Consider the following 11,986-nt stretch of genomic DNA (forward strand, 5'->3'; position numbering starts at 1 on the left):
GATTCAAGAGTGCTAAGAAACTCTTTAACAAGTTTATCGCCATTTCCTTTTAAAGAGTGTTTAGAAAGAATCATAGATTTCCACTTTCTAGCGCTCACAAAATTCTCGGATAAAACGTTTTCGCCGCCATTTTAGTTTGCTAGCATGCTTTATAGGATGCTAGGCGGCGGGGACTGGGAACTGCTAAAACAGCGAAACGAACTTCCAAACTTCCAAACAAACTACTCGACAAATCGAGTTCTCAGAAGCTTTTAAGACAAAATTCGGTAGCTGCCACGTGCGGGCCGCAACAAATATCTCTCAAGGTTAAGTTCTTCTAAGACCTGTCTGATATGTCTGAGCCCCACCCGTAGACTTACTAATTGGCTACCTTGACCTTGAGAACTACGGCCAACATGAAACGAGGCTAAATGTCATCACGGGTTCTCCCTTTCCCCATTCCATCCGAGTAGGTGCACTGATACACATCGTTGATGTCCCAACCTTTAGTACGATTCAAAGCAGGAATCCACATAAAGTTACTCAAGGCTGGTTTGTATAGGTAATAGCATGATTTGTAGTGATATTTGGCATAAATACCACGAGTGATATTTCAAAATTGTTATACGTAATTTCACGAGCCGTTAGGCGAGTGAAATTTGAGACCATTTTGAAATATCACGAGTGGTATTTATGCCAAATATCACCTAAAAATTATGCTATTAATTGCATATACTACTACCCGTAGAAGGTTTGTAATTTTCACATGTAGGTAATTCAAATTAAGCTGAAATACCACTGCTCTAAGCCAATCAAATTGAGACCATTTTGAAAAATCAAATTTGAGACCATTTTGAAATATCACGAGTGGTATTTATGCCAAATATCGCCTACAAATTATGCTATTAATTGCATATACTACTACCCGTAGAAGGTTTGTAATTTTCACATGTAGGTAATTCAAATTTAGCTGAAATACCACTGCTCTAAGCCAATCAAATTGCAGAAATTCGCATGTAGTAGTATAAGAATCGTAATGAGGACACTCTTAATGTGTACCTAACTACTGAAATCTAGTCTACCAGTTTTAAAGTTAGGTTTACACTAACAACTAATTGAAAGCAAAAGCGGAGGTGGAAGCAGCGGTTGAAGAGTTTGTGTCATTCAAGAAACAAAGAAAGACCTGATTAGAATTGAAAGTTTTACCAACAAGGACGGCAAATGTAACGAAAACAACCAAAAAGCTCTTGGTCTAACAAGCAAAACAACAACTTTGCGCAAGGATCGCAATTTTAAGTCCATTTTTTTTCACGTCACTGTGCTGCACTGACCACGAAGTTTATTAATTTCTTTATGCAACGCCTTAGGTCCGGTGTCTAAGAAATCATCTGCACGGGAATTCATTTACATTTTTGCACTTTAAGCGAGTTGGAAAAATCGAGATTAAGTTTGAAGAAACGCGAATTCAAGTTGATGATGACGTTTTCGCTGCCGTCGCTGTTTCTACTCCCTAAGCACCTGGGACCGAAACGACGGAGGAGTAGACAGAAACAGAAACATTAAGTCAACTTCTGCTTCTTTTTCCTTTGTTCTGGTGCAAACCTAATTTGAACCAATGGCGCTACATACTCAGCGATTTTGTTTTTTTGGACAACTGTTCAGAACACTGTAAGGTGCGGAAGAAATGCAAAAATGCTTTACAGGAATCAGGCGAAAACCTTGTGCGCATCAAATCGTGTTTTTCACCCTTTTTCAATAACAATCTTACTATACACTTAAGACAACTGATTTTTCTTGACATAATCCAAGGCGTCGTCGTACCCTTTACCGTATATCTTACGAAGAAGACGCTTCCTGGGCGGGTACAAAATATTTGTCGCTCTTCGCATGTTTTCTCTGTTAACGTACACGTGCATATTCCTCCAACAAATCTCGGAAAAGGATCGGGAATTATCCTGCGGGCAGATTTCATTATTCCCGCTGAAAGGAGACACTCTAATGGTAATTCCCGATGGGGGAATAGGGAGGTTGTCAGTAAATCCACCATCAAACCAGGTCTGTGGAAAAGAAGGTGAAAGAACAAGGATAAAGCTCAGGAAATTCGAGCGCACAGAACATCCTATTCCACGGAAAGCGACTCGTTGACTTCAAAGTCCTTTTGAAAGGGATTATTGTTTTAATGATGGTTTCTCAGTCAAAATTATGGTAGAATCTAATCATAATGAACTATGGATTGTGACTTCTATATATACGTGTATAAATTTAAGAAGCGATTTATGTTGTCCCCTTAGGGGTTAAGCATGTGTGACTGACGCTTTGGTCTATTAAGATAAGTATAATAAATGCGTAAGATGCATGAGCATATTAAATGCTTAATAAATTAGACGAAAGATCATGACTGAAAATTCTTATAATGGCGTGTCCCTCAGGTTAGTGGGCGTAATCAAGTATCATGAAAGTAAGAAGGGGGTGTGAGGTTCTTTTCTGCCCTGCAGTTAGAATTTTTGTGGAGACCTTTTCTGTAGCCTGAGATAACAGCTGACATTTCGGGACCCCCCCACAGGTGGTTGACGTGCGAAATGACGTCTGAGAACGAGCGGAAAAATTCCATACTGATGACCTGTCACTACCCAGATCTGAGTAGTGCTTCGGACTGGATGAAGCAGATCTCCAACCAATAAGAAGCAGTACCCAGATCCGGGTAGTGACACGTCATCAGTATGGAATTTCTGTGCTCGTTTCTCAGACGTCATTTCGAGGGAAACCCGGGGGGGGGGGGGGTACTCGGGACTTCAGGTGACGGGGATGATCGAAGGATTTTTTTGGGTTTGAAATTTCGATTCCGGAATTTTTTTGGGTAGGAAAATTTGGCTTGGGTAGCTTGATTTGAGTAGGGATTTTTTGGGGGTATTAAGAAGAATCGGTAGTGCCCTGGCTGCGTAGTTCTGCGAATAAAGGACAAACAAACGTGTTTTGCTGTTGTTTAATAGTTAACTATGGTGTCGCTTTACATCGCACGTGTTATACAATAGTCTGCATTATCCCGTGGTGCCCGGCCGTGTACAAGACTTCAACAGCTTCAATTCAGTCAATTGGCTTTACCGTTACTGGAATTTCCTTTTGCTTAAGGGCCACAAAATCGGCATGGGATTTTTGGGGGGTTAATTTTTGGTCCAGGGATTTTTTTGGGTTTTGCTGAAAGCCCTAGGATTTTTTTGGGTCTTGACTTTTGGCTCCATTCGATCATCCCCGTCACTTGAAATCCCGAGTACCCACCCCTGGGGCGGGAAACCACCAGAGACGTCGCGAGATGTCCGCTGTTTTCTCAGGCTATTTTTTTGGGAGTAACATTTGGGTAAAGACGTTCTGGCGCCAGTGTTTTTATTTTTACCTTATTTATAGCAAACAACAATATCAGGCTAGTTCACGCTATACCTGATATCAGACACATCTGGTATAGCATGAACAGCAACGGCATAGAACTAGAACAAGTCGTCCACACACATCGCACATCGTGCCGCAGCGGTTGGCCAAGAAGGTTTGGTGTACTAAATCCCAGTCTTCACTCCTAAAATATTTACTTCCGTCTTAGTATTCCAGTCCTCTCTGCTATTTATTCACTCCCGCTACATTCCGAATACCTGTTCACACTAAACCAAAGTGTGGTGCTGGTGTGGCACAGAAGCTATCCGATATGTGATGCTCCACTTTCGAGATCAGCGCGTCGCCGCTTCGCTCCGTTACAGAAATCGCGCCGAAATCACAGATCTTACGTGTGAACAGAAGCCCTATCCGGTATGGTTTTCGCGCCGGCGCAAATTCTGCCCGGTATTGCGTGAACACAGCCTCAGTTATGTTTACAGAGGTAAATTCAGGGTTCGTACTCTTTTGAGCCCTTCAAATTCCATGACTTTTTCCATGACCTTTACAAGACCTTAGGTTTAGTTGTCACTTTCAATAATTTTCAACATGTTCCTCGTTTTGGGGTATTTTTGAACATTAAAAAGTTCATCAGACACAAATTCTGGTGTCCACCAAAATGAGTGCCGTTTGCGCTGTTTAATTACTCCTCTCTATCTTATATTGTCCTTACTTTGTCATCTGCGGTAACTAAACTATCAAACAAAACTTTCATTTTCCATGACTTTCAAGGACCGACAAATAAAATCCATGACTTTCCAGGCCTGGAAAATGAAATTCTTAAATTCCATGACTTTCCAGGTTTTCCATGACCTGTACGAACCCTGTAAATTACACGCTGATGACATGGCCATTTTCTAATCTTGTTCTTTTTTAATAGGTCTGTCTTCTTGGTTTACCCATAATTTAACCTATTTCTACGAAATTTCCCGTTCCTATTGACCCGAGTAAAAGCCTGGCCCAATTGGATGAGCTTTCGGGCAGACAAGGGAGAACAAATTTTGTCCAGTATCGGCTTCTTGAAATTGCTGTAACTTTTTCAAACAGCACAAAAGCCTTTGAAAATACAAATGACCCAAAAACCGTTTTTCAAATTCACACTCGCCTCGGACTTGAAAGGCGAAAGGGTTTGATTTTCTAGACCTAAAAAAACTCCATTCAGCGGTAAGAATAGATCTGCCCTTTTTCAGAACAATACCGGCAAGAGCAAGATCGGACTCTTTCCCGGTAAACTAGGGTTTGAAAGAAAAGTTATTTTTCTTATCACAGTTGACAAAAAATGTTTTTATTGGAATCAATAATTCACAGCCTCATGGGAGGAGACCAGTGTCACCACGATTGTGTACTTCTTGATATTTTGAAAGTGATACGTTTTTGTCAAAGGAAATCTCTGAGAGGTGGCTAGTCTTGCTCAAAGTTACCAAAAATAGTACAGGAAAACTATTTTTAGCTGAGAGCGGTTAGGAATCCATAGTGGTCAAACGTCTTTGGCAGTTTCTGCTTCCTTTAGTGTGATTTTTTTACTATTACGCGGAAAAATAGGCAAGGAAGTATAAAAGAATAAGTCATAAAGTCCGCCACTTTCCTTGAGTTTTTCTTAAAACAGCGAGCTCCTTTTTCGTTGATAATGCTTTGCGCGCGGGTACAGTCATGTTGAAGAAAAAATGGCACCGACAGTTCAAACCAATTTCAGTTTTCAAACAGGCAGAAACATTCAAACAGTTAAGTAAATTGACACCTCCTTATTTACTAGACGCCCTAATAGTTTACGACCCATCAAAGGGTCAAAGACTGAAGTCAAGAATTATATATCCCGCAATATGGATTGGAGAGCTGTGCACGATGATCCTCATGCTGTGGAACTCTCTAATGGATCACATAAGACAAGCAAAATGGATAGACGCTTTTAAATCATTTTTTAAAGGCACCTTTTAAGCAAGCTTTACATTCATGAATTCTTTCCTTTTTTAAATTTTTAGCCAGATTTTTTTCTGTGATTTTATATTGCTTTACTTTATTTCTTATACGTTTTTAAGTAAAGCGTTATTGGCCAATTAGTTTTTTATTCTACCTTATTCATTTGCTAATATCATCATCATCATCATCATTATCATCATCACCTATTATTATTATTATTATTATTATTATTATTATTATTATTATTATTATTATTATTATTATTATTATTATTATTCAATCTTCATCGCGATAATTTCAACTCACCTACATTGCCAAAAGTAGGCAAACTGTCCTGGAGTTGAATTCCTAAGAACCAAAACCCCATATCCAAATTCAGAAAGAGAAAGAAAATTTAGACATTTCACGTCATATTCTAGTCGTGCTAAGAAATGTACAAAATGTGCTGCAAGTGCAAAGTTGTTGTTTAGCTTATCAAACCTATTGCTTTTTTGACGTTCTGCGATCCTTGCCGTCGTCGTAATCGGACCTTAGGGTCCTTAATGGCTATAGCGAAGATGCACGGGAAGCTGGGTCCCCCAAACCTCACAACAGTCTCGTTATGTCCCCATTACTGTCTAAGGAAACACTGGACGCAATACCTGTACTATACACGTTCATCGAGTCAGTATTTAATAACCACTGCAGCTGGTGAAACATTTTTACCTTTTACTATGACCGGTACATTTTTATATCATATTTATTAACAACACTCAAGAAGTGCGAGACGCGCCAGCTTACAACTCGTGCTTCTCAAGAGTCCTCAAAACTAGAATATCCGCATGCTTATATAACTGATTACCGCGCTGAGAGGTGCATCTTTTATTTCAACGTACACAAATACCTAGTTGCTTACCATTACAAAAAGATTTAGTTTAAAAGTCTCATGCATAAACATTCACCTATTTAACTGAGCGTTGGAGAGAGTTTGGGTTGGGGAGTCGTTGGAAGGAATGGACCAGTTACAAAATTTGACCAATAAAAGCCGAAGAGACCAGAAAAAAGTAGGAAAACTGTATCACCTTAAATGGCAGCCCAAACTTTAAGAACCTGACCAAACAAAAGAGCGTGAGCCACCTCATTTTCTGACCATTGTTTCCAGTTTTTCCTTGCAAATCAAACGCACCACTAATCTCGACGACTTTCTATGGGCAAAGCAGAGGATCGGGTGATAACGGGGTAATTACATAAATTCTCTTCTTGTAAAAATCGAAGTGTGTCGTCATAGCCTAATTGCACTATACTCTCTATGCCTTCCTTTCGAGGGGGGACAAATATTTGCAGTTCTCTTTGGAGATTTTCTCTGTTCACATAAATATTCATATTATGGAAAGTGATATCAGTAAAACCCTTTGACTCGTCCTGAGGGCAGATATCGTTGTCTTTACCGCTGAATGGAGAAATACGAATAGTTCGGCCAAACTGGAGTCGTGGTAAATTATCACTCAATCCGCCATCAACCCATTTCTGTCAACAGAATCACAGAGATGTACTAAAACCTAATACTGGTTTTTAATTAGCGGCAGAATCGGAGTTGGAGTCACTTTGGAGCTTAACCAACCACGACGACCACGACGACGAAAACAGCGGCAACAACAACTAGACCCTCCCCCGATTTTTTCTTTTCAAGTTTAATAAAGACCAGTTAGCGAATGTCCATTGAGACTGCTGAAAAAAAACAGCCTTAAAATTGGCAAAATTAACAAATTTAAAGGTAATACGTTAAAAGTAAGCGAAGATACTGCTCCACATAGTCGCGAAATTTAATAGAAGTGTGTATGGTTGGGGGGCACGAGCGTGCCTCCCACCTTACAAGCGCCTGTAAAATTCGGCGACTTTGCGCAGCTACAGCTGTATTTCTTCGTCAGTTTTCAACAAATCATGATCAGCCTTCGCATCTTTACAAATTTTAAGGCGCCCTTTTTATCCGGGTTAACGCATTTTTGCTTGCTGGTCCCAGTCAAATGTGGAAAAAACCGTGGAACAAAACAACAGCTCTGCATGTGTATCACGCTTTTCAGTAAATTTCTTTGACGTTCACTGCACAACGATGTGAAACCTCGTAATGCGACGTTTTATGGAGAAAGTGAACGTACAACGACAATTTTCCTTCCTCTTTTTGAACCTCGATAATGTTCTTAAGAATTCAACTCCAGGAGAAATCGCAGGCCTACATTTGACAATTTGGGCGGGTACAAATACACGAGATAAGTTTGAATGGACGCAAATTCATTTTTCTTCCCACGTTTTCAATGCCGTCATCGTTGTCGTTGCTTAAGCTTCCTCTTATCAGAAAAGCAAGGACTAAACCAACCAATCGCAACAACTGAGAATAAACGTTGTGATTGGTTATTTATTACCGCTTCTGCTTCTGATCACCAATTTTCCGAAAACAATACAAATAAGTAATAAACAAAGAATTGGAGGAAACAATAGAGTTTGAGGTACATGTAAGTATTACAATTATTGTTTTATCATACATACTCCACCCTTGCTCACCCTTGTTACAAAGGTACGCTAGGGTGGCGCATCCTTGCGGGCTTTCCAAACCAACGGTATGGCTCAGCTTCAAATCCCGAATGTGATACCATATGAGGGTTGAGCTCTGGGGGCGATCAATAGTTTTCTCCTCTCCTCCAAAAACAACATTTCCAAATTCCGGAGAACAACCTTGTGCTGCCTCTTACTCATCATTCATGTTTACTCTCTTGTATAATTTTATTTAAAAAAAAAAAAAAAAATAGCCAAAGAATATGAATTGAAAAACAAATGCATAATTCAATCCATAACAGTATAATAAACTAGAATAATAAGTGTGGTGAAAAGAACTTAGAAACAATTTTTGAGTTCCAGAAGGGAATTGGACCCCCAGTCTTCCAGAGACCAGTCAGATGCTCTAACCACTGAGCTACTGAGAACTTAAGTGATGGTCAAGTCCTTTGCGGGCTGACTAACAACCGCAACTTGAATTATATTACATGTACAATTAAATAATAAGTAGAAATAAATAATGACAATCCAGTTGTCAATCCGCTTGAAAATTTTTGCGGCAAAGAAAACTTTAAAGCACAAAATTAGATATCATTTTGGCGTAGACATGGTAATTATGTACAATAACGATACGCATTGAAGATTAAGTATCAACCACATACCTGCCCTTTAAATTGTGGAAACTTCAGCCCAGCATAGAAAGGAATGTAGCAGCTTGCCAGTAAAACCTTGAAAACCGAAGATAAATTTAAGATCATATTTATATTTGAAACGTATAAACCACTTACCCTAGTATGTGCGTGGGCATTGGTTTCAGTGATCAAACTCTTATTTTGAACCACGAATACCCTATCTCCTCCAATAATAGCCATCCCTCGATTAATTACCTCGGACCTCAAATAATCACCCCCGCAGAAGGAAGTATAATCGCCTCCTCGAATAATCGCCCCCCCCCCGCACCCCTCTCGTCATCCTTTCTTTCTTTTACACCCTCCCTGTCAAGTTGAAGTGGAGTCTGATCCAGCAAAACTGATTAGTGACAAATAAAGCTAGGATGCCAAGGATACTGACATTATTTCAATTTAATCAAGGAACCAAATTTGCAACACTTAAAAAGCCCATGTTCAGAGTATTTGATGTGATCAATTTTGGTTTAATGGGATAATAATAAAAAAAATATTTAGAGCCATCTTCCAGTAAGCAATTTTTGAAATAATCGTCTCCCTCGAATAATTGCCCCCTTTTTGTCTGGCCATTAGTCGAGAAAATACAGCATAATTATGTAAACCCTTTAAGAAAAAATCATATGTATCATTTCAACAAGTATTGTCCTAATTACTTCAGAAAAAGATAATGATTCCAGACAAACTGTATGCCTCTACTGCGTAATTTGTCATCACTGTATTTACACTGTAAGGAAACTAACATAAATAAACTTGGAGCATTCAAAAAACAGCCCTCTGCTAGTCCTTTCCCCTCCCCTTTCCCCCTAGACTGCAAAACAGTCCGTACTTTTGTGTATTCAAGTGCGTGGGAACAGTCAAACAAAAAGGTCTGGAGTGAGACTGTGTACAGGTGCAGCACACATTTTTTACATTTCTGTGCCACCCAATGGGCGTGTGATGCTCGCGCACTTCGCTTGCGTGAGACTGTTACTCTTACACTTCACTAAACCAATTTTGAGAAAAAAACGGACTGCTTTGCAGTCTACTTTTCCCACTCCCCCCCCCCAAAAAAAAAATGAACTAACATTATTGTGTCCCTTCAAACAAAAGCCAATCACACTTCCAAAACAATAACAGTAAGTGAAAACATGACTGGACATGTTTAGGTAACAATGGTTTTCTTACTTTGACAGTAACATGGGATGTCCAGAATGTTAAGAAAGTCTTTTACTTCCAAAAAAAAAAGGAAACAGATCTCTAGACTACATATTCACCATACGGTTCAGCAGACTTAATAATTAATATTATTATTCATTCAAAATATTTTCCCGATTCTGACTGGCTAAAAGTACACACATAATTCACCATAACCAGCTACTGATGACCAAATTTGGAAGAATTTTGCAATAAATCAACCAATGACATCAAAAGTGCAGCTTCCTTGTAGGATAATGCACTGTTAACTGAGAAGACCTGGGGACGAGGTTGAGTTGTTTTGGTTGTGAAAACAAAAATGGCGGACATTTCACTCATTTCAAGAGTAAAAACTAGGCGAAAAAATAGCTAAAAACATGGCAAGAACAGCAAGAAGACAACTTGAAGGGCGACATCTGCTATTTGGAGAATATTTGCAGTGCTGAACAACCCTAAATGTGCACTATCGAAGATGAACTTAACATCGATGGAGGTAAGCATGTTTTAGCTATGTTTTTAAACTAGGAATTATTTTGAATGAATAATAAAACAATGATTGAATTCGGCTTTCGTATCATAAGAATTATGGAGATCGAGGAGAGTGTTATTTAAAAATAACAAGGGCACATTTAGGGGTGGGCCAAGGGGGCCCTGGCCCCCCCTTTTGTCCAGGAATTTTTTTCTTCTGTAAGCATGTGTTGGATGGTACTTCAAGCTTTGTTACTTAAATATATTTTCTTTAATAAACTTTGTTAATAAGAAAATTTATTGAAAGTTGTCTTTGCTGGGAGGTTGCCCTCTCACCACAATTGCTCCAGCCCTTGCTAGCATCATAAAGTGTTAATTACTTCTTTGATCACAACCACAGCTGTGGCTTATTAAATATTTCAGCATTTACATGTTCAATATTGCTAAATTTAAGCATCCAAAATGCACTAGATTGCATCTCAGAGAACTTCAATCTCAAAAATTTTTCCCAGAGGAGCAATTTTTTGTGCCCGAAACTCCCTAGAAAAGTGTGCCATTCGAAGCCCTGTTGGGCACTATCACACCCATACTGCCACTGTGTACTATATCTCTAGGCCCCCTCTATCAGAAAATCCTCTGTCCACCCCTGAATAATGTACACAAAAATCTAGATACTGATGGAAGAGTCTGGTGGTGTACTGTGATGCCACCATGTGAATGAATGGTTCAGTTACTATCATACACGGAAACAAAGGGAAACAAACATTCAAAAATTAAGGATAATTAAACCAATACATTACACAAAGAGCAGTCTAAAACACACTACATCTTAATTTAAAAGCTGGAAAAAAAATCACCTCTTACTTGGATCAAGTCTTCCTTTGACTCAAATTCCGATATGATAACATTTTTCCTTTCTTTTAAACTTGTTACTGAAATAAAAAGCCTTCCTGAGGCAACCTTGTGAGAATTTGTTGGTAGATGAAGTTCAAGTCCTTTTCTGATGTTTCCCACCAGGTCAAATCCTGGGTTAAATGGACCAAGTGGGTGTTTTCGGGCCTCATCAGTGAGTTCAATCACAAAATCAGAGCACTTGTTTAAGGGGGCTGATGTTGCTAGCACTGCAGCAACAAGTGACCCTGCTGAGGCTCCTGCAAAAGCTGTTATGTTCTCGAGAAATTGAGGTGCATGAGATGAAAGACAAGTTGCTACTCCAAGGTGATAAACTCCAAGAAAACCGCAGCCTGCAAATGAGAGGTTCATAAGTTGATCTGAAAGAAAAAACATAGTCATTAGATATTTATTAGACTTGAAAGAATGACATCAAAGAATAACAAAAAATTGGTAGCCTGCAAAAACAGCTATCTCTGTTTGCTCTTCGCCGCTAGGTGCGTTTCGCCAGGAGAAATGTCTTCGCCTCAGCCACAGAAATTCCATACTTGTCACAAGTATGGAATTTCTGTGGCTGAGGCGAAGACATTACTTGTGACGTATATCAATGGTTACATAATCAACTCAGGTCAAACAGTTCAAAAAGTAAATTTGTTTGATTTTCAGATTTCGATTCCAAGTTTCTCCTGGTCGATTTTAAGAAAGTTTTGAGTTCTTCTGCAAACGCGCTTTTACAAAACTCAAAAGCATAATATTCTAAAAGAATATATTCCAGGAATCTTGACTGTTTTGTTATGGATTCATCACGTTTTCTTTAAACCTTTGTGGCCTTTTGTCTTTTGTCTGTCAGTTGTAAACAATTGCTAAAACAATATATTTACTACTACAGTGACCAATCAGAGCTCCTGACAAGATTCCAGACA

General features: G+C 39.1%; 1 protein-coding gene across 3 annotated transcripts; it reads right to left on the bottom strand.

The window, feature by feature from the left end:
* Positions 1-971: 971 nt before the first annotated feature.
* Positions 972-11,459, bottom strand: LOC140950157 (patatin-like phospholipase domain-containing protein 4). Of its 3 annotated transcripts, none has more exons than XM_073399346.1 (3): positions 11,037-11,459; positions 8,508-8,573; positions 972-2,036 (listed from the first exon to the last, which is right to left on the bottom strand). In XM_073399346.1, exons 1-3 carry the CDS (start codon positions 11,457-11,459, stop codon positions 1,755-1,757), a joined length of 771 nt encoding a protein of 256 aa, XP_073255447.1. In that variant the 3' UTR covers positions 972-1,754. The 3 variants fall into 3 exon arrangements, with proteins under 3 accessions (XP_073255447.1, XP_073255448.1, XP_073255445.1); XM_073399347.1 differs by lacking the exon at positions 972-2,036 and adding an exon at positions 5,983-6,500; XM_073399344.1 differs by lacking the exon at positions 972-2,036 and adding an exon at positions 6,349-6,822.
* Positions 11,460-11,986: the final 527 nt, after the last annotated feature.

The sequence above is a fragment of the Porites lutea genome, chromosome 10, assembly GCF_958299795.1.
Source record: "Porites lutea chromosome 10, jaPorLute2.1, whole genome shotgun sequence".
Classification (NCBI taxonomy): domain Eukaryota; kingdom Metazoa; phylum Cnidaria; class Anthozoa; order Scleractinia; family Poritidae; genus Porites; species Porites lutea.